General features: G+C 57.3%; 2 protein-coding genes across 4 annotated transcripts; both read right to left on the reverse strand.

Annotated features, from left to right (window-relative positions):
- Positions 1-4,741: 4,741 nt before the first annotated feature.
- LOC128820224 (indoleamine 2,3-dioxygenase 2-like) lies at positions 4,742-11,191 on the reverse strand. The gene is made up of 10 exons (XM_054000864.1): positions 10,985-11,191; positions 10,300-10,395; positions 9,614-9,733; positions 9,318-9,436; positions 8,994-9,008; positions 8,535-8,634; positions 8,218-8,335; positions 8,075-8,126; positions 6,172-6,320; positions 4,742-5,517 (listed from the first exon to the last, which is right to left on the reverse strand). The coding sequence occupies exons 1-10, from the start codon at positions 11,081-11,083 to the stop codon at positions 5,147-5,149; spliced, it is 1,239 nt and encodes a 412-aa protein (XP_053856839.1). The 5' UTR covers positions 11,084-11,191; the 3' UTR covers positions 4,742-5,146.
- Positions 11,192-12,136: 945 nt separating this feature from the next.
- On the reverse strand, positions 12,137-19,492 carry LOC128820215 (disintegrin and metalloproteinase domain-containing protein 32-like). Of its 3 annotated transcripts, XM_054000845.1 has the most exons (18): positions 19,249-19,489; positions 19,033-19,111; positions 18,826-18,902; positions 18,514-18,706; positions 18,269-18,334; positions 17,931-18,002; positions 17,130-17,296; positions 16,641-16,722; positions 16,333-16,469; positions 15,563-15,749; positions 15,214-15,303; positions 14,709-14,907; positions 14,189-14,297; positions 13,714-13,897; positions 13,309-13,389; positions 13,111-13,228; positions 12,555-12,708; positions 12,137-12,339 (listed from the first exon to the last, which is right to left on the reverse strand). In XM_054000845.1, exons 1-18 carry the CDS (start codon positions 19,425-19,427, stop codon positions 12,165-12,167), a joined length of 2,349 nt encoding a protein of 782 aa, XP_053856820.1. In that variant the 5' UTR covers positions 19,428-19,489; the 3' UTR covers positions 12,137-12,164. The 3 variants fall into 3 exon arrangements, 2 of the variants coding, with proteins under 2 accessions (XP_053856820.1, XP_053856821.1); XM_054000846.1 differs by lacking the exons at positions 12,137-12,339; positions 13,309-13,389 and adding an exon at positions 13,390-13,454 and having other exon boundaries at positions 12,621-12,708; positions 19,249-19,492; XR_008440861.1 differs by lacking the exons at positions 12,137-12,339; positions 12,555-12,708 and having other exon boundaries at positions 13,211-13,228; positions 13,309-13,454; positions 19,249-19,492.
- Positions 19,493-19,720: the final 228 nt, after the last annotated feature.

The following is a 19,720-nucleotide window of genomic DNA, read 5'->3' on the forward strand; positions in this document are numbered from 1 at the left end:
TTGGGTCTCTGGTTTCTTTATTTCCCAACAGCTGTAATAGTGCAATGTTCTACAAACACTGGCCAGACACCAAGGATTTTAGGGAAATAAAACCCTTTCCCAAAGGTCACTCTAGGCATCCTTTATCCGATAACAAAGACTTTGCCATCTCCCAGCCCTGTGTCATTCTCTTAGCAGTGCTGGCTTCTCAATCTGTTCCCCAGCCCTCTCCATATTAGGTGTAATTTAGCAGCTCCTCTCTCCTCCCCCATGCTGTAATTAGCACTTTTTGGCTTGAGTCATGGCCTGCAATCATATCTGGCCTGCCGTAGCTCTGCAGAGGTGAGCCCTTCCCCAGGTGCAGATAAGCCTCTGCTTGTGCCAAGCTGCGTGTTCCGAGGGACACGGTGCTCCAGGCACAGCCTCGGGTCTGGGGCAAGTGGCAGCACAGAAAGAAGGTGAAGGCAATTGTTTTCTGTGCTCTCACATCCCTGCCATTGGGAAATCACAGGGCAAATTTGGTTGTTATTAATAAATTGCTCCGAGACCTGTGGCTGAGGTGTGCAGAATGGAGCCCAGCCAGGTGACAAGGAAGTGTCCCCCCAGAAGAGCCCTGGGATGGTCCCTGGCCACAGTGCAGGGACATTTGGGCCACAGGTGTGACAGCACTGGGGACTTGTTGCCTTTCCAAGGTACTGGAAGTGGTTCTGCAGCAGGGCAAAGTCTGGGATGCAGCACTGGGAGCCCGGCAGCCCCTGGGGGCTCCCAGGAATGCAGCAGGTCCAAAGCTCTGCTCCAGCAGCACAAGTGAGGCAGGAGCTGGGGGAGTTGCTCTGAGATAAACTCAGCAGAGAGTGGAGAAAGATGGGGATAGAAATGAGCAATCCTGGCACAGACCAGGAACACAGGGAGAGGAATGGCAGCCGTGGCTCAGACTGGAATTGGCCATGGCTCCAGTGGGACCTTCACGATGTAACAGCAGCCTGGGGACCCTGAGATGGGGCTGCAAACTCCCAGACACTTTAGGGAGGTTGATCATGAATGCGTTTATGGCTTATGAGGGGTTTGTAAGGGAGCCAGGACCCAGATAATGGGGGATTTTAATTACTTGGGTATTGATGGATATAATAAGTGCGCAGCAAACCACAAAGGGAAACCTATGGCTGGAGGGGAGAGTGAGATTGATCTATGCACAGCATGCTAAATCACTTAAATCATTCAGAGCCTCTTCTGGCCCCAGCTCCAGGAGCAGAGCCAAGTCTGATAAATAAGGCCGGAATCGGGAAGTGTCTAGAATCCAAATGTTTGTGTTCCTGTTCGATTTCAAATATTCACAGGGACAAAAGCACCAAAGCACTTGGCTGAGGCTGCCTGGGGGCTGTGGGAATTCCTGGAGGGGGGCTGGCACCAGGAAAGCTGCTCAGGAACTTTTGCACAGATTTGTCTCAGTGCTCACCGGGGTGAGCCCTGGGCACGGCAAGGAGGGACCCGGAGGCCAGAGAGATTGAGAATGATGGAAAGTCTGAGCCAACAGTGTGGGTGGGATGACGGGCTGGGCATGGCCCAGGGAGCCTGGCAGGCAGGGCTGGCCACCTCCTGCGGGTTGCTCCCAGGGCTGGTGAGGCTCTGTGAGGTTTGGTGCATCGAAGGTGTGCCCAGGTGAGGCCACCTTGGGCGTGCACCAGGCTTCCTTCTCCATGACACAGGCCTGACCATCAGATATCATGGGGAAAATCTCTGCTTAACAAAAGCAAGGAGTCAGGAGTCAGGTGGACACTCCAGTATGTGGCTGGAAGAGCTGTTGGGCTGCTGGGCAGCTCTGAGTGGCAGCTCCACAATGGAAACATGCACCTCAGTGCTGCAGGGACAGGGCCTGGCTCCAGAGATAAGGGAGATTTCTGTGTGGGTGGCACTGATTTGGGGCTGGAGCTGCTGCTCTGGATGTGGACAAGGGCTGTGACATCTCTCCTGTTTTTCCATCCACTCCTTGGCAGGCGTCAGTCCCAGCTGACCCAGCAGATACTGCTGGGCTCAGGGAGTTGGTGCAAAATCCCCTTCTCAGTCATGTGGATCCTGGGCAGCCTGCACATCCCAGCCTCACTGCAGAGATGTACCTCTGGGAGCTGAGGTCAGGGGGGCAGCACCTCTGAAAGAGTGAGGGGAGCAGCTCTTCTGCTACTTTTCCCTTGCTAAAATACCATTAATTCTATCACCGAGCTGCAGAAGTGGCCTCAACCCTGCCTGTTCCAGTGCTCAGGCTGTCCCAGCAGAGCCTGGACACTGCTGCTCAGGAGGGGAGGTAGCTGTGGCTGGACTCACCCCTCACATTCTGGGGTGTGCAGCGCCTGCCAAAACAAACCCTTCAGGACGGAGCAGGGCCTCAGGTTGGCAGCCTGTGGCAGCACAGTTCCCACTGCTGGGTGCAGCATGGATGCAGCACATGGTTATCCTCAAACACATCGTGCCGTTTTTAGGCACAGGCATAAATTATTTAAATGCCACGTGCTTCGAGTCAGAATGCACCTGAGACCTTAGATGTCTGTGTCTTGTGATCAATGTTAGACAGCAGTGGCTTGAAAACAGAGAGGAATCAAAGCTCTCTTGGAGCAGCTGTCCCAGCCTGCCAGGAGAGCACACAGGAGAGGCCTGTGCCTCACTGTGCCTCACTGTCTGGGTACTTCCAGAGTGGCAGGATCCTTACGGAACTCCATTCCAAAGGAGCTGCAGCTGAGTGGCTGTGAGCTGGCTGTGGCAGAGCGTTTGGAAACACGGAGCCTGTGCTGTGTAGTTTGCTGGCCTGGGAACGCCGTGGGCAGTTTCCTTCTCTGCAGTTTCTTAGGCACCTTCCTCGTTCACCAGAAGAAGGGGAGTGTGCTCTCCAGAGCAGGGAAACCCCTTGGCTCTCCAGAGCCCCTGACATGACCAGCCTCTCTGATTTCCCATCTCCCCTCTTCTCTTCCGAGGTGACACAAATCCATCCTCCTTGCTCCTGAGGACCTGCTCCTGGCCCCGGTGGCACGGGGCAGCGTGTTCGGGGAAGGGAGTTTGCAGAAGGAAGAAAACCCCCCAGCTGGGGGTCCCGTGGCCCTGCCTGGCACCGGCATCGCTGCTCCCAGCGGGGTTTGGGCATTTCCAGCACGTGCAGGGCCAGCCTGCCCCAGCTCCCTCCAGTCCTGGCTGCGTTCCTCATTTAGATGGAGTGATTCCTCCCCCTGGTCCAAGTTTGCTGTTTTCCTGAAATGGTCTGAAATGTAATAGGCCAAGACAATCATCGGGATGAAATATTTCCTACATGAAATATGCAGCAGCTATTCAGAAATGAAGATCAAGTGGAAGGAGGGCTGCCAGGCAAAGATTTAAAGGTGCTGACACGTTCCCGTGGGTTGTTTACTGAAGTCATCTCTGAAGCCCCAGTTTTAGGTCTATATTCAAAAAAAGAGCACAAAATACAATTTAGCAAGAGTTTAATAATTCAAGCTACAGTGTGCTGAGCTTGTTTTTTCCCTTATGGGAACAACATCTCATTTCAAAGGACCTTGACTCTCTTCTGGGAGTGCAGAAGGGGCACTGCCAGGGCTATTTTTGCACCAAGACACTGATTGGGTGTGAATCCTGCCTCTGGTGGCTGTGCCAGCAAAACCTGGGGAGGCAAAACAGAGCCATATGGCCCGATTTCCCTAAAGATGCAAATTCCAAGGAATCTGGGCGTGCTGACTTGCTAGAAAAGGGCAACATAGGCACCTGGCATTATAAAAAAAGCTTTAGCACGGCTCTTGGCACAGGGCTCTGCCCACTGAGCCCAGGTCAGTGGTGCGAGGTGAGCCCACTCCCGCAGCCGTGGGCTGGGCAGTGACACACGGGAGGTGGCACCAGCCGGGCAGTGACACTCGGGAGCAGCCGTGGGCCAGGCAGTGACACTCGGGAGGTGGCACCGGCCGGGCAGTGACGCTCGGGAGCAGCCGTGGGCCGGGCAGTGACACTCGGGAGGTGGCACCGGCCGGGCAGTGACGCTCGGGAGCAGCCACGCCCAGCACGGGGGCTGCTCGAGGGTCTCACTTCCCCTGCAGCAGTGTCAGACGAGCCTCTCTATTGGGCTGACCCTGGCAGCAGGCTGTGTTTTATTCTGCTGCCAGTACCTAGTGAGGATCAGGGGTTTGTCAGAAGTATTTTTCCCATGGAGAAGCCATGTGTCCCCATGCCCCCTACTACAGCACTGTGTTATCACCGAGACTTAAAGTGAAGCCCATGTGACCCCCAGTGTGGCAGCTCTGCCCCTGTGCCATCCTGAGCCCTTAATGACCCAGGAGGGGCAATGGAGTTGGCCATGGAGAGCAACCCCTGTACAACCCCTGTCCCCTGTGCCTCGGTACAGCCTCTTCCCGTGCACACCAGCCTCCTGGACACCCCCCATTTGTCACCGCCTGGATCCCTTCTCTCATCCACACTCCTCTCGCGGCTGGGTTTGAGTGGCTTCAGCATCACTCCCATGACGGGAGAGTTGGTGTTTGTTGGACTTCCCGTGTGGAGTAATCGTGGTCCCTTTGCAGGTGTGGCGGGACAGGAGCCGTGTCCGGGTGCCAGCGGCTGGGGGTCACAGCGGGGAGCTCCTTCTCGCCCTCCGCTGTCCCCCGAACCCCTCCGCCCTGCACCCCCCAATCCCCACCCGTGTCCACCCGGCCATCCCGGCCCCGCTCGGGTCCCCTGCTGCCAAACGCGGCTTTCTGCCGCCACCTGGTGATGGACACAGGCCCGGCCTCACACATGGGTCAGCAATCGCTGCTTTATTCGTCCGTGCGACCCACCCGTGTCCAGCCGAGCTGCGGCCCCACGCCGGGGTGGAGTGGGGAAGAAGCGGGGCTTGGAAGGACACAGCTCTTCCCTGGGGCCCGGGGATGATGTGCTGGTGCCAGTGCCAGGAGAACACTGCGCCCGTCCCGCTGCCAGGGGAGGATGCTGAGCTCGCTGAGTGCCTGCTGGGGGGAGGCAGCAGCAGCAGCAGCAGCACTGTTCTCTCTCACCAGCCCCGAGCGTGTCCCTCGTGTCCCAGACGTGCACAGGTGGGAAGGCTGCTGCTGATGGGAGGTTTTGGATCTTGGCTTGTGCGTTGCAAACAGACTCCAAAGCCCCGTGGCCTCCTGCGCCCGCTTCGGGCAACCCTCGGGATAGGTCAGGCACTTATCATCCCCTCCCTGGTGGTGTCCCTGATGCTCTTCAGGAAGCTGAAGATGTGGGAGCCGCCGGTCCCTTTAGCCTCCAGGGCAGACGGGGGCTTTCCCGCAGAGGGGCCGGCCCTGGCGCTCGGCTCTGCCCGCCTGGCCTTGGCTTTGGCGGCCGCGGCGGCGATGTACTTGGTGACGATGGTGATGTGGTAGGACCTGAAGTCGGCCAGCGCACACACGCAGCGGTTGAAGGCGGCGCGGAGCCGCGCGGCCCCCGAGGAGAGAACGAGCTGCCGCAGGGACGCGGCGCCGCGGATCTCCTCCACAAAGGCTCTGTGCGGCGGGGGCATGTACTCCCTCATCCTGCGCAGGAAGGCAGCTGCGAGACACCAGCGAAGGAAGGAATAAGTTGTGGGTGAGTGGATTAACGGCCCCGACCCTCTAGGAGAGAAGCTGGCCTGGAGCTGTGGTGCTGGCACCGTTTGAGGGACCCCTGACAGCCTGCACAGCCTCCTCTGCTCTGCCTCCAATTAAGTGAGAAAGAAAACCCATATTAGGTCCTATTAGGGCTGGTGCTAACCCTAAAAGGCAGGGTTTAGCCCTGCTCTCAGCCTTTTGGTTTGTTTTTTGGTTTTTTTGGGGTTTTTTTTTTTTTTTTTTTTTTTTTTTTTTTTTTTTGCTAGTAAAGTGGTTTTGCTAATTTCTGGTAAATATTTCTGTTGTGGGCTGGACTAAAGTGGAGCTTGATGAATGGCCTCTCACTGGCAGGATGCCTGCACACTCTGCTCCCTCATCTCTCGGCCCATAGAGAGCCTCAGCAAAAAGCTGACATGCAAGAAGCCAAATGTGTGCTTTTGTGAATTTATCATGGTGAGGAAGCACCTGCCAGAGCCACATTTATAACCTTCCTCCCCGGAACTGGGCAGAGCCTGGTCCTCCTGCCCGACAGAGCTGGCACAGTCATGGGAATCGCTCTGGCTCATCTCTTCCCCGGCCCCTCATCTGTTTGGAGAAGGAAAAGCCCGTGGCTCACCGCTGTCCTCGCGGTGGCAGATCCCCAGGAGCTCATCGAAGGCGTGCAGGACCGTGCTCTGCGCCGCGCTGCCCCCCGAGAACGCCATGGGCTCCGGGGACACCCCCTCGTAGACGAGCCCCTGTGCCATGGCAGGGTTGTCCTTCCAGCTGAGCAGGAGACACGGCAGTCAGGCAGCGGCCATGGGGCTGGGGACAGGGGCCTGTGAGAAGGGACCTTGGGCTGGCAAGATTGAGCAAAACTTTCCTGGCCCAGCCCACGGATCTCCTCCTCCAGAAGGAGCCATGTCAGCCTTCTTCAAACAGGAGATCAACTTGGAAATCAGACACTGTGCCAAAGCACACAGTGAGGCCATGGGGGTGAGGAGAAATCCTTAATCTTCCTTTGCCAGAAGAGCGTTCTCTGGGCTCTCCATGCCCTGGTGAGCACCCCGTGGCACGGTGCTGGGACACATTGCCCTGCCTGGCTGCACCTCCTGCTCCAGCTCAGGAAGGTTTCTGCAAGCAGAGCTGCGAGAGGGGAGGGGGCACTTGTCTGGGCAACAGTGGCACTTTACATCAATTCCTTGAATGTCAGTGGCCGTTTGGAGAAGCAGGTAGTCACCCAAACACTCCTTTGAGCCCCTGAAGTTTGGATTTTCCTTTGTTCTTGTTACTCAAGGTGATGTCTTTTTAAAGGCATTTAAAAGCAAAATAGAGGTCAGGCCAGCCTGCCTCTATTTATCTCTGCAGATAACAAGGCAAGGATGGGATCTCCTCCCTCTGAAGCTGCTGGTCCTGGGCAGGTCAGGAGCCAGCACTGCTGGTGCCTCCCACACACACCCTGGGCTCAGACCCTGTCAGCCCCCCTTGTGCCGAAATGGAGAAGTGCTCACACCCAAATGGAGACAGAAGTTATGATTTCAGGGAGGTGAAGTGCCTGGCACAAAAATATCTGTTGGCCTTTAGCAGAATGCACCATTCCATGAGGCTTTCGGTGCTGGCTGCAGTGTCTGTTGGGCTACAGGAACAGATTTTACACAAACTGCAGAGAAAATAGATTCATTATCAGATACCAGAATATTTTTAGTTCTCCCAGGATTGTATTTATAGTAACCTCTACTAGTGGGAAGTTCTTATAAGCAGAAGGGAATTTAAAAGGCATGTTTTCCCAAGCTGATGACCATGGAGACAAGGTCAGCTTGGATAAAAGATGAGAGAAACTTAATCACGATACATGGAGCATTTTACTTGGGAATGCTGAGATAAGATGGAGAGAAATAAAAATAGAATCCCCCAGAGAAGCCTGGGACCTAGTGTCTGCAGATGCTGCAGCCCCACAGGGGTGCTGAGGGATGGTGAAGGCGCCGTGCTGGGCTCCTGGGCTGTGGTTCTGCCTTGCCCAAATGGCATTTGCATTATTAGGGGGGGATTTTCTTTTTTTTGAACTGACAGAATTGTAACAGCAGCAGCAAGAGGATTGTTACACATGTTTCCTGAACACGCAGTGGGAAGAGCCTCTGCTCAGCTTTGCAGCTTTGTGTACACAGTGTGGAAGGAAAGAGAAATTCCTCTTCTCCTGTCAAAACTGTTCAGCCAAGAGCAGGAAAGATTCATTTGTGCACAATTCTGGCTGTTGGGGCTGCCAGGGCTGAGCTGAAGTGTGGGATGGAGAGAAGCTGGAGGGAGGCAGACCCCAGCCCCTGGCCACAGTCCATGCCCGACTGATCCAGTGCCTAGGAATTCCTGAATGCCAGATCATAATGCTCTAGGGAGCATCACTGCCAGGCACAATGCTGGTCCCTACCCTGCCCTGGGGAACTTCACATCCCATCTGGGCTGCCCCTTCCCTGCACATTCCCAGCTGCCCCCAGCCCTGGGAGCTGCCAGCACAGCGGCTCTGAAGGGAAACAGGCTCCACTTACCCAGAGAGAAAGATCCGGATCACAGAGTAGAATACTTCTGGATCCACATAGTCTAGGAGGAAGTCAATCAGGTCAGAGGTGATGGGCACTTACAGCAGCGTGTGTCATGAGCTGCAGCATGCACAGGCACCAGCTGCTCTCACCGTGCATCCGCCTCAGCGCCTCACTCATGGCCTCGATGGCCCCTGCCAGCTCCTCCAGGGCTCTGTGCAGGGTCTCCTCATCACACTGCACCACGGCACCAAGGGCCCGGGTGATTGCCTGCGGGAGGAGGAGGGAGAGCAGCGCGTCACAAAGGGGTAGGATGTGTGTGTACAGTGGCTCTGGACATTTGCTGCCACCCATGGCAGCGCTGCCGCTTCCCCAGCCCGGGTTCAGGGGACAGGAACACCTTGTGGGTGCACCTCGGGCACTTTACAGTGCAGGCAAGCAAAGAGCCCAAACACACGGCAGTACCCACCTTAATGCCAGGCACAGCTGCCTTCTCAACAAGCAGGGTGACAAGGATGAAGCCCCGCAGGCTCTCTCCCCCAGGCAGTGTGATGATCGTGTCCAGGTTCCTGCACAAAGGGGCCGAGGAGAGGGACCCACTGAGCCCTTGGAACAAAACCATCCCAGACTCCAGAGCCTCTTATCCGCCCCTGCAGAGAGGAGCTGGCAGAGTGAACGGGGAGCAGGACTGCTCTGGTTTAGGAGCCCTGCCATCCTCCCCGTGCCCTCCCCATGGCCCATGGCCAGTGGTCTGTGCAGCCAGAGCAGCCAGCGGCTCTGCCGCAGTCCCTTTGCTGTAGTCGCAGTGGCACTCGTGTGACAAATACAACACACATCAAGAGAGGCACAGCCCAAGCGGTGCTACAGAGCTGAGCCAATCCAAACAAAACCAGCACCGTTAGAAAATAAATGAGCAGTAACTACTTACTCAATTTCCAGAGGCCTGAAGGCATTTCATGGCCAACAAATGCACAAGAAAAGGAGAGAGAGAGAGATTATAAATTGTTCCAGTAACAGTCCATGCTCTGCAGGGAATAGAGGAGCTGTTCCCAGGGGCTGCTCCCAGAGACACCCATGTCCCCACAGAGTTCCTGTGTCCACACCCATGAGGCCAACCCCAGCAAAGGCAGGATTCAAGGGGCTTTGGCAGAACAGGAGCAGTTTGGGAACAGTCTGTCCCTGACACCTGCTCATCACTGCTGCCCAACCGCAGGAAGACCCGCGCTTGCTCCGCTGGCATTTGCCTCTTTACCCGTTGGGGTCCTTCCTCCTCCAGTTGGCCAGCACAAAGTCTGCGTGGCTGAGGATGGGCGGGAGGCCCAGGGCCTGCGACACCTCCCAGTAGGGGACAGCGAGGTTTCGGGGCAGGACCTGAGTGTCACAAAGCACAGGGGAAGGTGGGGATGTGGTCAGGCTGCAGAAAGGAGGGGGCACGCTCCTGCTGCAGCCACAGGAAAGGGGCTTTGCTCCCACGGGGAAAGTTCTAAGGGAGCAGCATCAGCTCCCAGACCCCAAGGAGCAGGCGAGCCTGCTTTACCTTGCCTTTACCTGCACGGTGCCCTCCTCGCCCTCCTGCCAGACGTAGCCCATGGTGATGAAGCTGAGCACCAGGTGTGCCAAGTGCAGCTCCTCACGTCCTCGGAGGTGCTGGGTGCTCAGCTGCGGCATCTGCCAGGGAAACCCTTGGGAGCAAGGAGCAGATCCAGCAATGCCAAGGCCCCTGTGGTGGAGGGGCTGCCCCGCCAGCCAGGGGGAACCCTCCTAGTTCTTCTGCCCTGCCTTTATGCCTCCCTTCCCACCCATTCTGCAGGATTTGTTCTTGCTGCACTGTTACTGGTTTGTGAGCAGCGACAGTAATCCATGGGGTTTTCCTCAAAAAGGAGTCCCTCCTCCTGGTGCTGGGATGTCCATGGGAGCAGCTGATCCCAAAAGGGTCGAGCCTGACAGGAAGCTGATGGGGCACCTGTGCTCCTTTGGCAGGGAGCGTGGCTGGGATGAGACATGGTTCTTGTGACACCTAGAGGGGCCCTGCTCCAGCCCTTGCTGGCTGCTGAGCGCTTGGATCTGGTGCAGGAGTTATTTCTGTGCCAAAGTTAAGACTTTGCTGTCGCCTGGTGTCAGTCCTGGCTCAGCACACATCTGTGCTGCTGGGCTGCTTTTGCAGGTTTTACAGACGCTGCTGTGTCAGACCAAGGCTTGAGGGAGCTCTGGAGGCAGGAAGGAGAACGCCATACCTGGTGAACGCGCGGGCGGAGCCGATGGCTGGTGATCAGCTGGGGCAGCTCACGGGCCATGTCCATCCAGGGGCCGTAGGGCGCCGGCAGCTCTGTCTTGGTGCAGAGAGGCAGAGGGAGGGCTGTGGACGTGCCCAGGCTCCCAGCACCCACCCAGCCCCGCACACAGCTCTGTCTTGGTGCAGAGAGGCAGAGGGAGGGCTGTGGACGTGCCCAGGCTCCCGGCACCCACCCAGCCCCGCACACCACTGCCGATGGCTTGTGTCTGGTTCCCCCTCCTATAAGGTGGTCACAAACTAATGGATGGTGAACAAGATCTGTCTGTCCCCACCCACTCCCACCGTGGAGCCAGGCCAGTGATAAATAGCCCCACTTTGGGCACGGGACACCTGCCCTTCTTGTGCTCCCCAAAATCCCGCAGCACCACAGCCAGTGTGTAAATGGCAGAGCTCCTCCACCTCTCCTCTGTGCTGCTTGCTGCAGCTGCCTTCATCATTTTAAAGGGTAGGAGTTTGTCCTATGAAACTGCCCGTGCCAGAATAGCACCTGCCTTCCTCATTGTTCTCTGTAAAGTGTCACAGCAAAATGCTAAATCAAAGCTCCCCCCGAAACCTGCTCGCCAACCCCTCCATTTTCCTGTCTGCCTCCTGTGGCATGCGGAGGGGGAGGCACAGCCAGCTCCTACCAGAGGATCGGGAAGCAGGAAGCCAAACTCCTCGGAGACTTGAAAGCTGGCCAGTGCCAGGGGCAGCGGGGGCTCCTCCGTGTCATCGCTGGCCTCCATTGCTGGACGCTGTCGGACGTGCTCTGGCCTGGCCACCCCGCTGGCCGTGTGTGCTGAGCCAGCACCAGCACCTTGTCCTGGGGTCGGGCCTGGCTGCCCAATGGCCAGAGGGTCCGAGCAAACACGGCTAAAGGTTGCTGATAAGGCTTTGTCTGGAGAAACATTAAACTCTGTCCCCGCGGGGTGGGCATCCACCCATGGGAAAGCCTTGGGCGACCTGTCTCTGGGGCAGCAGGGCTGTGAGCTGACTCCTCCCAGGACTGTCCTGAGGGGCTGCCGTGGGGTGGGAGGTGGCCCGGGGCAGCAGCTCAGGCAGGAGCCAGCCTCCCAGCCTGGCCAGAGATGCACAAACACAGTGGATGCTGCTGCTTTCCCCATGGTGCTGGGGTCACTGGGGCTGCCGGTGGGGTCAGCAGGATGCTCTGAGCAGGGCCTTCCCAAAGAGCAGCTTTCTGGGGGAAAATCAGCCCTGAGAGTGCTGCCTGTGCAGACAGGGGCTGGGGCTGGAGGCACTGTGAGTGCGTGGGAAGGGAAGGGCCAGGGTACCACAGCAGGTCTGACATCCCCTTGGGGTGCAGGTCCAAGCCCTGGGGTACAAACAGCAGGACTGACATCCCCGTGGGGTGCAGGTCCAAGCCCTGGGGTACAAACAACAGGACTGACATCCCCGTGGGGTGCAGGTCCAGGGGCACTGCAAGAAACGTACACTTCACATACAAAACAGAGGTGACACCCTCACAGTCAGCACCGCGGCCACCACTGGCCTTCCCTGGTGCCCAGCTCTGAGGAGAGGGGCCATGAACCACACACATCCACAGTCACACAGGAGAGGTGCACTTCAGAGTGCCACAGCACCTGAGCCAGCCCTGCTGAACAGTCCCCAGCATCAGGCAGCTTCGCAGCCCTCACAGATGGGCAAATCCCAACCACCACCTTGTGGCCACAGAGAAAAGGGGACAATCTCAGCAGCTGTGGCCCCTAGGCCCCGAGAGCAGGGTTAACTCTGACAAAAAACATAAACTACGTAAGCATAAAACCACGGGACACCAGCCATGACACCAGCTTTGCCCAACACCTTTAATTAGTGCCCGTGGTGCTGCCCCAGCGCTGGCTCTGGTGTTGGGTCCGTGTCTGTCCTCATCTCCAGCTCTGGCTCTAGCTCTAGGTCTGTCTGCAGCTCTGCCATCAGCTCTGGGTCTGGCTCCAGATTCAGCTCCAGGTCTGGCTCCAGCTCCCTGTCCGTGTCCCGGCTGGTGCTGTGGGGGACCTACAGTGGGGCCTTGGCCCTGACTTGGCTCAGGGAGCGCCTCAGCCTGAGTCACCTCTGCCCAAGGACCACCTCAGGCTGGGCGGTGTCCTCATGTCCCCATGGGAATCACCTTATCCCCCTCCCTCCCCTCTCCAGGGATCCCCGGAGCCCCCTCGCACGCCCTCCTCCCCCGGGCACCCCGCAGCGTGGGGCCCCACTCACCCCTGGGTGCCCGGCGGCTGCTCCCGGCGGCGCTGGCCCAGCACCTGCTGCCGCCACAGGCCCAGCCCCAGGGCCGCCGTGAGGATGAGCAGAACGAAGCTGGAGCCCAGCACCAGCCAGGCCATCTCGTCATCCTCCAGTGCTCGCCGCAGGCCTGGCGGGAGACAGCCCAGCTGGGCACGGACACTGCCAGCCCTGCCTGGCACTGCCAGACCTGCCGGGCATGGGCACTGCCAGCCCTGCTGGGCACTGCCAGCCCAGCCTGGCACAGCCAGACCTGCCGGGCACAGGCACTGCCAGCCCAGCTGGGCATGGGCACTGCCCGCCCTGCCTGGCACTGCCGGACCTGCTGGGCACTGCCAGCCCAGCTGGGCACAGGCACTGCCAGCCCTGCCTGGCACAGGCACTGCCACACCTGCCGGGCACTGCCAGCCCAACCGGACACAGGCACTGCCAGACCTGCCGGGCACTGCCAGCCCTGCTGGGCACTGCCAGCCCAACCGGACACAGGCACTGCCAGCCCTGCCCACGCCATCCCCACGGCTGCCCCACTCACCTCCCTCTGTCAGCTGCAGGCCGCTGTCCTTGCTGCCCCCCCAGTGTGACCCCCTCCTCCGGCAGTCCGGGGGCTGCCAGCCCGGGTGGCAGTGGCAGTTGCCCTTGTTGTTGCACACCTGCAAGGCCAGGCAGGGGTACAGGTGTGCAGTGGGCTGGTACAGCCTGCCCCCCCCAGCCCAGCACCCGTGGGACTCACGCCATGGCCGTGGCAGTTTGCTTTGCTGTCACAGTTCTGTCCCAGCACCGAGAGCGGGTGGCACGTGTTGTTTATACACACCTGGGAAAAACCGTGGCAGCTCCAGCCCAGCACTGCCTCACCCATACAGCGCTCAGCACATCAGGCTATGGCCCAAAGGGAAATGAAAACACACTATTTAAAAAAAAAAAAAAAAAAAAAAAAGACAAAGAAGCCACAGTTCTGCCCTGAAGCCAGGTCATTTTAGTGCTCACAGCCCACCAAACCTTTAATGCAATGTTTGCAGGTTTTTACAGTGTTTTTAAATATTAAGCACGCTGCTGCAAGGAACAAGTGTTTCTATGACCTTGTTCATATTCACAGTTTCTATTTGCCATTTCAGATGATTAGAGAATATTTCCCTACCCTGCCAGAGCCACACTTTGTCCCTGGAGGAACCAGAAGCGGATCCAGCCATATGGATACATTCAGGTAGTTCAGAGACACACACAAATGCTGCCGCACTCGGGCGTACATCACGGCAGCGGCAGGTGATGAGAAGGGCTTGTAGGATGGGTACGTGCAGATTAACTTCCCACACGTGAGATCCCTGGAAAGCCAATTTGCACAGGATGTGTATCAAACAAACACAGACACACACGCATCCTGCCTGATGAACGCTGGAACATTAAACAGCACAGTCTGCTGAGAAAACATCAGCAGGACTGGGAGGTCCAAGGGAGGATCTGGGACATAACGAGAGACACCATTTCAAGGAGAACACACAGAGAAGTATTGCTTCACAAATCTCCCCATAAACCGGAGTCTTGGCGCTTCTCTTGACTGCCCAATCCCATTGAACATGCATTTTAGCAGAGCCAGTGCCCCCTCCCCAGCGTACCTCCAAGCACAGCGCCGGTACTTGTGGCCGGTCTGGAACCCGCAGTGCCCGAACCTGTCCTGCTGGCCGTTGATCTCCTCGTAACACACCTTGGGAGCGTTCTTTGAATCTACACGTTTAGCAATAATATTTGTCACCGTTAAAAGGAACACAAAGGAACATGTTATGGTATCTAATAACTTCATTTTTCATTATTTAATTAGAGAAAACATACCTATCCCCGCCCAAACCTCCAGCAATCCTGAACCTCAGAAATCAGCAGGGGAGTAGCAAATGGGGATGTTCTCTCATTGAGTTGGCCCACAGAAAATAATTTGCTTTTTGTTCTTTCCATTGTTATCCGTGAAACACTGGGGGACTCTGTTAACCAGAGCTTGAAATGCTTTCCTAGAGCTGTGCCTTCTCTCCAGGTGCCCCACTCTCACCCAAGCTTGGTGCATTGAAGAGTACAGGTACAAGATGTGCGACCGTGATGCTGTGGCCACCCCTGCCCCGAGCAGTGCCAGGCACAGCCTGTTACCTCTCCCGTAGAGCCGCTTGCAGTGCAGGTCCGAGGACTGGCAGCGTCCCTGGTAGCAGTAGCCAGTGCCACGCCCGCACTCGTGCCCGTCCTGCACGTACACGTCGGGCGGGCAGGAGGCCGAGGAGCCGCTGCAGAACTCGGGCAGGTCACACTGGGCATCGGCGGCCGGGCGGCACGGCGAGTTCCTCCACTTGAACTGGGGAGCAGGAGGAGCTCTGCAGCCTCCCTCGCCCGCCAGCCTGAGCCCGCACAGCCCCTTGCGACCGTGGCCTCAGGGTCCCTCTCCCTTGAGGCGCTCCGGTGCGACACGTGTGTGACACTGCCTGGGACAGGCTCCGGTAATATTCCCCCAGGGGCTCCCAAGAGCTGAGCTGGGAAGCCCAGCCCCAGAATCCTTTCCCATTGCACAGCAGCGAGTTTGGCTCTATCCGTCAGCATGGGAACATACCATTTGTCCAAAAATAAATAATGATTTTGTGATAATTATAAAGATGTCCCTTACCTGGCAATTTCTACAACATAATCCAGAGGCACACCTTGCTTTTGGCTTCAGTCTACACGTTTTAGTGCAACACTTGTCCTTCAGGCATTCCTGGGGGGACACATGGCAAACCCAGGTTATTTTATTTTGTCGCACCCCCGAGCTTCTCCTCCTCCTCTCCCCATATTCCTTGGGCAACATCCAGCAGAACAAACGGGCGAAGCTGCCACCAGGTCGGCGCCTCACAGAAACAATCTCCAGCCCAACACGACCCTCCCTGGGCTGCTCCCCGCTGCAGAGGCGCTCCCGGGCTCAAGGGCTGCGCTCGGAGCACAAAGGCAGGGCTCTGGCCGCGCTCGCCCCGCCGCACCTGGGCTGTGCCGCAGTCGCACTGCTCGCCCGGCTCCACCACGCGGTTGCCGCAGACGGCGCCGCTCCGGCGGGACCGGCGGCTCAGCCGGGGGCTGCCGAAGAGGCACCCGCCTCTGCCCTGCTTCAGGAAGGTCTCGAAGTCCCTGATGCTGCAGTTACTGAAGGCTTTCGCCCCACTGAAATGTCTAAAATAAAGCAATTACCGGCTTTTATGTTACACATCCACCGCTCCTCTCTCTCGCCGAAGCTCTGTGCGAGTCAAGGGCTCGCCCAGACACTGGCACAGGGTACGATGGCCCCAGGGGCCTATTAATTCACCTGATCTACAGCTCATTATTAACAGATTGAAAAGCATTCTGAAGTACCTTCATTTTAGAGAGCAAAGGTCTCTTTTGTCAAATTAAGCACTAAATTGCAATTTGATTAATTCTTTTTTTTCTTCTTAGAGGAATAAAAGCAGGTATTTCTTCACTGAAACAGTGGCCAGGCATTGGAATTGCTGCCCAGGGAGGTGGTGGAGTCCCCGCCGCTGGAGGTGCTCGAGAAATGACTGACACCGTTCTCAGTGCTCTGGTCCACTCAACAGGGTGGCGATTGGTCTAAGGTTGGACTCCACGCCCTGGAGGCCTTTTCCAGCCTGAGTGATCCCACGAGCCTGTGATTCTAGTTTGTTGTCCTTTTTGCAGTGGAATGGCAGTGGTAGAGGACACCTCTGCCAAGGGGACACCGCGCAGCCACCCCTGTCCCCAGCCCCCCGGGCAGACTCACAGCGCCTCGGGGCTCATGGTGCAGAGCCGCCCGGGGCAGCTGCAGCCTCGGCGGCTGTCGGAGCTCATGCCCAGGCTGCGGCCCAGCACCTGCGCCAGGAGGACGGAGAAGGACTCCAGCGTCACGTTCCCGCTGTACTGGAGGGAGGAGAGAGGTGAGCTGCCAGAGCTGAGCGTTCCTTGCAGCGATCCCTGCTCCGGACACAGAGCCTCCCACGTACTCCATCCACCCCCGTTCCTGCTGCCCACGGCCGAGTTCACAGCCGCGTGGGCTGGGGAGGGACAGGCAGAGGACAGGTGGGACCATACCAGGGCCACCGTGGCAGCAGCATCTCTCTGACATGCCTCTCCTGGAGCCGCTGCGCCCACGAGCGCTCCTCGGTCCCTGTACCTGGAACAGAGGTGGGGTCGCTGCTGGTCCCAGGGACCCCCTCTCGCTGTGGTCTCTGGGGGATGCTGGCTCTGTACAGCCCAAGTGCCCTTGGTGCCCCCCACTCTTTGCTGTGCCCAGGGACGCTGGGGCAGGCTCTGCGTGGTGGGAGGCTGGTGCCTGGTGCTGGGCAGGGACTGGGGGCTGCCACCATTCCCAGCTCCTCAGCCTGGGTGGGTGGCAGGGGATGGACAGCAGCATTGCAGCTGCTGCAACGCTAGGAGGAATGTCCTGGAAGAAATGCTTTAAGAATATTAAGGATTTAGGAAATATGGATCTTTAAAAAAGCATTTGTCAAAGTTTGAACTTACATTGGTTTGACTGAATGCTACCACGGAACCTTTAACACTAATGAACCTTTATCTTACCCTAAGAGAGAAGCAATGTTGTGTGCCTGTGGCTCCAGAGACAACTGTTTCCACTGTAAAAATCGCTGTAGAAGGTCATCTGTGTCCCCTGCTGTCGATATTTTATCTCCCTCTGCCCACAGCTCCAGGGAGGACAGCACAAGGGTGACATTAAGGGGATTAAACATCTGGAAGTACAAGAGAGGAAACATCTGCTCTCACACCTTCCCTTCATGCAGTCACCACTCTGCACACAGTAAACACAGGGGAAAAGTAAATTGCTGCTGTCAGTGCCCAATGACATCTGTAGCCAAAAAGAATGAACACACCTAAAGAATAAAGAGTTATAGCAAGAGGCCTGAGCCAAAGTCCAATAACTTCATAACTGTTAGGGGTTTTGGGAATAACTTCTCATTTCACAAGTGAACCATAAGACCACCAGTGGAGTAAAGAACAGGATTGGAAGTTGGTTACAGGCACCTGAGAGAAAGCAGATTAATTGATCAGTGAGATTGGGGATCTGCTGCACAGAGAGGGAAGCAACCCAGGAGTCCTCAAAATGCACTCTGGGGTTTGGCTGCCCTGAGGCAAACTGCCTGTTTATCTGTACATCTGCACGAGACATGGCCATCACACAGGGAAAGATGTTCTTTTGTGGCAGACTGACGTGTCCAGAGGAAAAACCTTCTCAGGAAACATGGAATTTTTTACATAACATCCTCCTAAACCTAAAAGCAGCTAGAAAAGAGGTGGCCACTGCTAACATCAACATCCTCCTCACCCCCCATCTCACTGCAGTACAAACCAGACTTAAGGACTCACATTGTTGATTAAATTGAAGGCCTGGATTATGTTCTGTGTCGCAGCATTCGGGTCTGATCCCATATAGCTGTACTGAAAAACAACCCAAGAGGACACAAGGGCACACAAGGTGCATACCAGGGTGAAGCATGTCAATGTTGGAACACTGAAATGATTCCCAACACCGAGCCATGGAGACATGAGCTACAAATTCACGTTCCTTCTTTCCTACAAAAGCCACAGTACGCGTAACTTTTCAAAAGGGAAAACAAATCCATGTAAAAGCTGGGAAATGTGACCATTTCCATGCTCACAGAAGTCAGGCAAAGACAAGGAAGAAGTGGCCGGCGTGGACTTACCAAAGCCTTGTCCATAACCACGTACACTGTGAGGTATTTGGGAGATTGTGCAGCGGCCGAGAGGGGCTAAAAGAGAAAATGGGCTTCAAAGAACAGGTTCTGCATTCTCTGGTCTCCTCACTGCTGCTGTTGGCTGTGCTTCTTCAAAGCTTGTGTCCAAGTGTCTGGCCAAAGCTGCCAGCAGAATCAGACCCCTCCTCAGAGGCAGGGACAGCAGCAGCACTGCGAGAACAGGCACCGCTCACCTCGTCATCCCCGGGGGCCTTGTCCAGCATCTCCCAGGCCTCCAGCCCGCCCAGCCCTGCCTCGGGGGGGCTGGGGGCCAGGGGGGTCTCTGCCATCTGCTCCTCACTCGCTCGGTACAGCACGTGCTGGGACGCAGGGGAGAGGCCCAGGGGCTGGATCCCGTAGCTCACGTTCTCAAACTGCAGCAAACCCCTGCCAGGGCACCAGCACTGCCCACCTGCTCCTGGGCACCGGCACAGCTGCCCCAGCACCAGCTGTCTCCAGGCCAGGCTGCCAGGGAGGGCAGCACAGGGACAGGGCTGGGGCTTTACCTGAGCCCCGAGCAGGTGTTGAGGGTCACTGCCGAGCTGGGGAAGCCATCGATGTAGCCCCAGTAGTGGCAGCCTCCCTGGGACATGACAGAGGACAGGGAGCCCCTTGCATGGCTGGGCAGGCCATCCCCTCACCCACCAGCCAGACAGCTGCACCAGCTGCCGTGGGCAGAGACAAACAAACGGCCCAAGGCAAGGCCAGGTTACCTCAATGTGGGCAGAACCAGAGTGCAAAGATCCCTGCTCGCTGGACACGTAAGTCTGGAAATCATCCGATAAAAAGGCACTGCAAGAGAGAGGCGCAAAGTGAGGTACTTACAACAGCAGCCATTACCCGGAGCTTCTCAAGCTTCTTGCAGGTCCTGCAGCCACCAGGGAGCAGGGCAGCCACTGTCAGTGAGGGCAATGCCAGGGCCAACTCACTGCTGCTGCAGGTGGATGGTGTACGGCCGCCCCTCGATCCTCAGGGTGTAGGACACTGCCTCCTTGTGCATACAGAAAAGCAGAGAAGGGGAGAATTGGGAACAGGGAGTTGCCAATAGCATGATCCAAGGCCTGCTGTGAACAGCAAAGGGGGAGCACAGAGTGGCTGCAGCCATCATGGTGCTGGCAGCTCTGCTGTGGTGCCATTGTTACAGCTGCCACCACATCTGTACTCCCCCAGCCCTCATCTGCAGCCGAATCTCACTTTCCCCTCCCTTCTCCCAGCCTCCCCAGAGCCCCCCAGCACCGTGCCTGCTTCAGCCCCACCACTCCTTTTGTGCTGGCCCCCAGCTGCTGTGGGATTGTGATCCGGGACCAAACCCGCCCACCCACAGGGGACAGAGACCCCCATGGCTGAGCCCGGTCCCGGCGGGCGGGGGGCTCGGGGGGGCCCTGCCCAGCCTCGTGCAGC

This window comes from Vidua macroura, chromosome 28 (genome assembly GCF_024509145.1).
Source record: "Vidua macroura isolate BioBank_ID:100142 chromosome 28, ASM2450914v1, whole genome shotgun sequence".
NCBI classification, from domain to species: domain Eukaryota; kingdom Metazoa; phylum Chordata; class Aves; order Passeriformes; family Viduidae; genus Vidua; species Vidua macroura.

Coding starts and splice junctions, on each gene's coding strand:
- LOC128820215 (XM_054000845.1), bottom strand. CDS start 19,427: ATGATGGCTGCAGCCACTCTGTGCTCCCCCTTTGCTGTTCACAGCAGG. Junction 18,707..18,825: donor AACACCTGCTCGGGGCTCAG/GTAAAGCCCCAG, acceptor GTGCCCTGGCAG/GGGTTTGCTGCAGTTTGAGA. Junction 18,003..18,268: donor TGGTTATGGACAAGGCTTTG/GTAAGTCCACGC, acceptor GTTGTTTTTCAG/TACAGCTATATGGGATCAGA.
- LOC128820224 (XM_054000864.1), bottom strand. CDS start 11,083: ATGGAGGCCAGCGATGACACGGAGGAGCCCCCGCTGCCCCTGGCACTG. Junction 9,734..10,299: donor TCCGCCCGCGCGTTCACCAG/GTATGGCGTTCT, acceptor TTTCCCTGGCAG/ATGCCGCAGCTGAGCACCCA. Junction 9,437..9,613: donor GCGAGGAGGGCACCGTGCAG/GTAAAGGCAAGG, acceptor TGTGACACTCAG/GTCCTGCCCCGAAACCTCGC.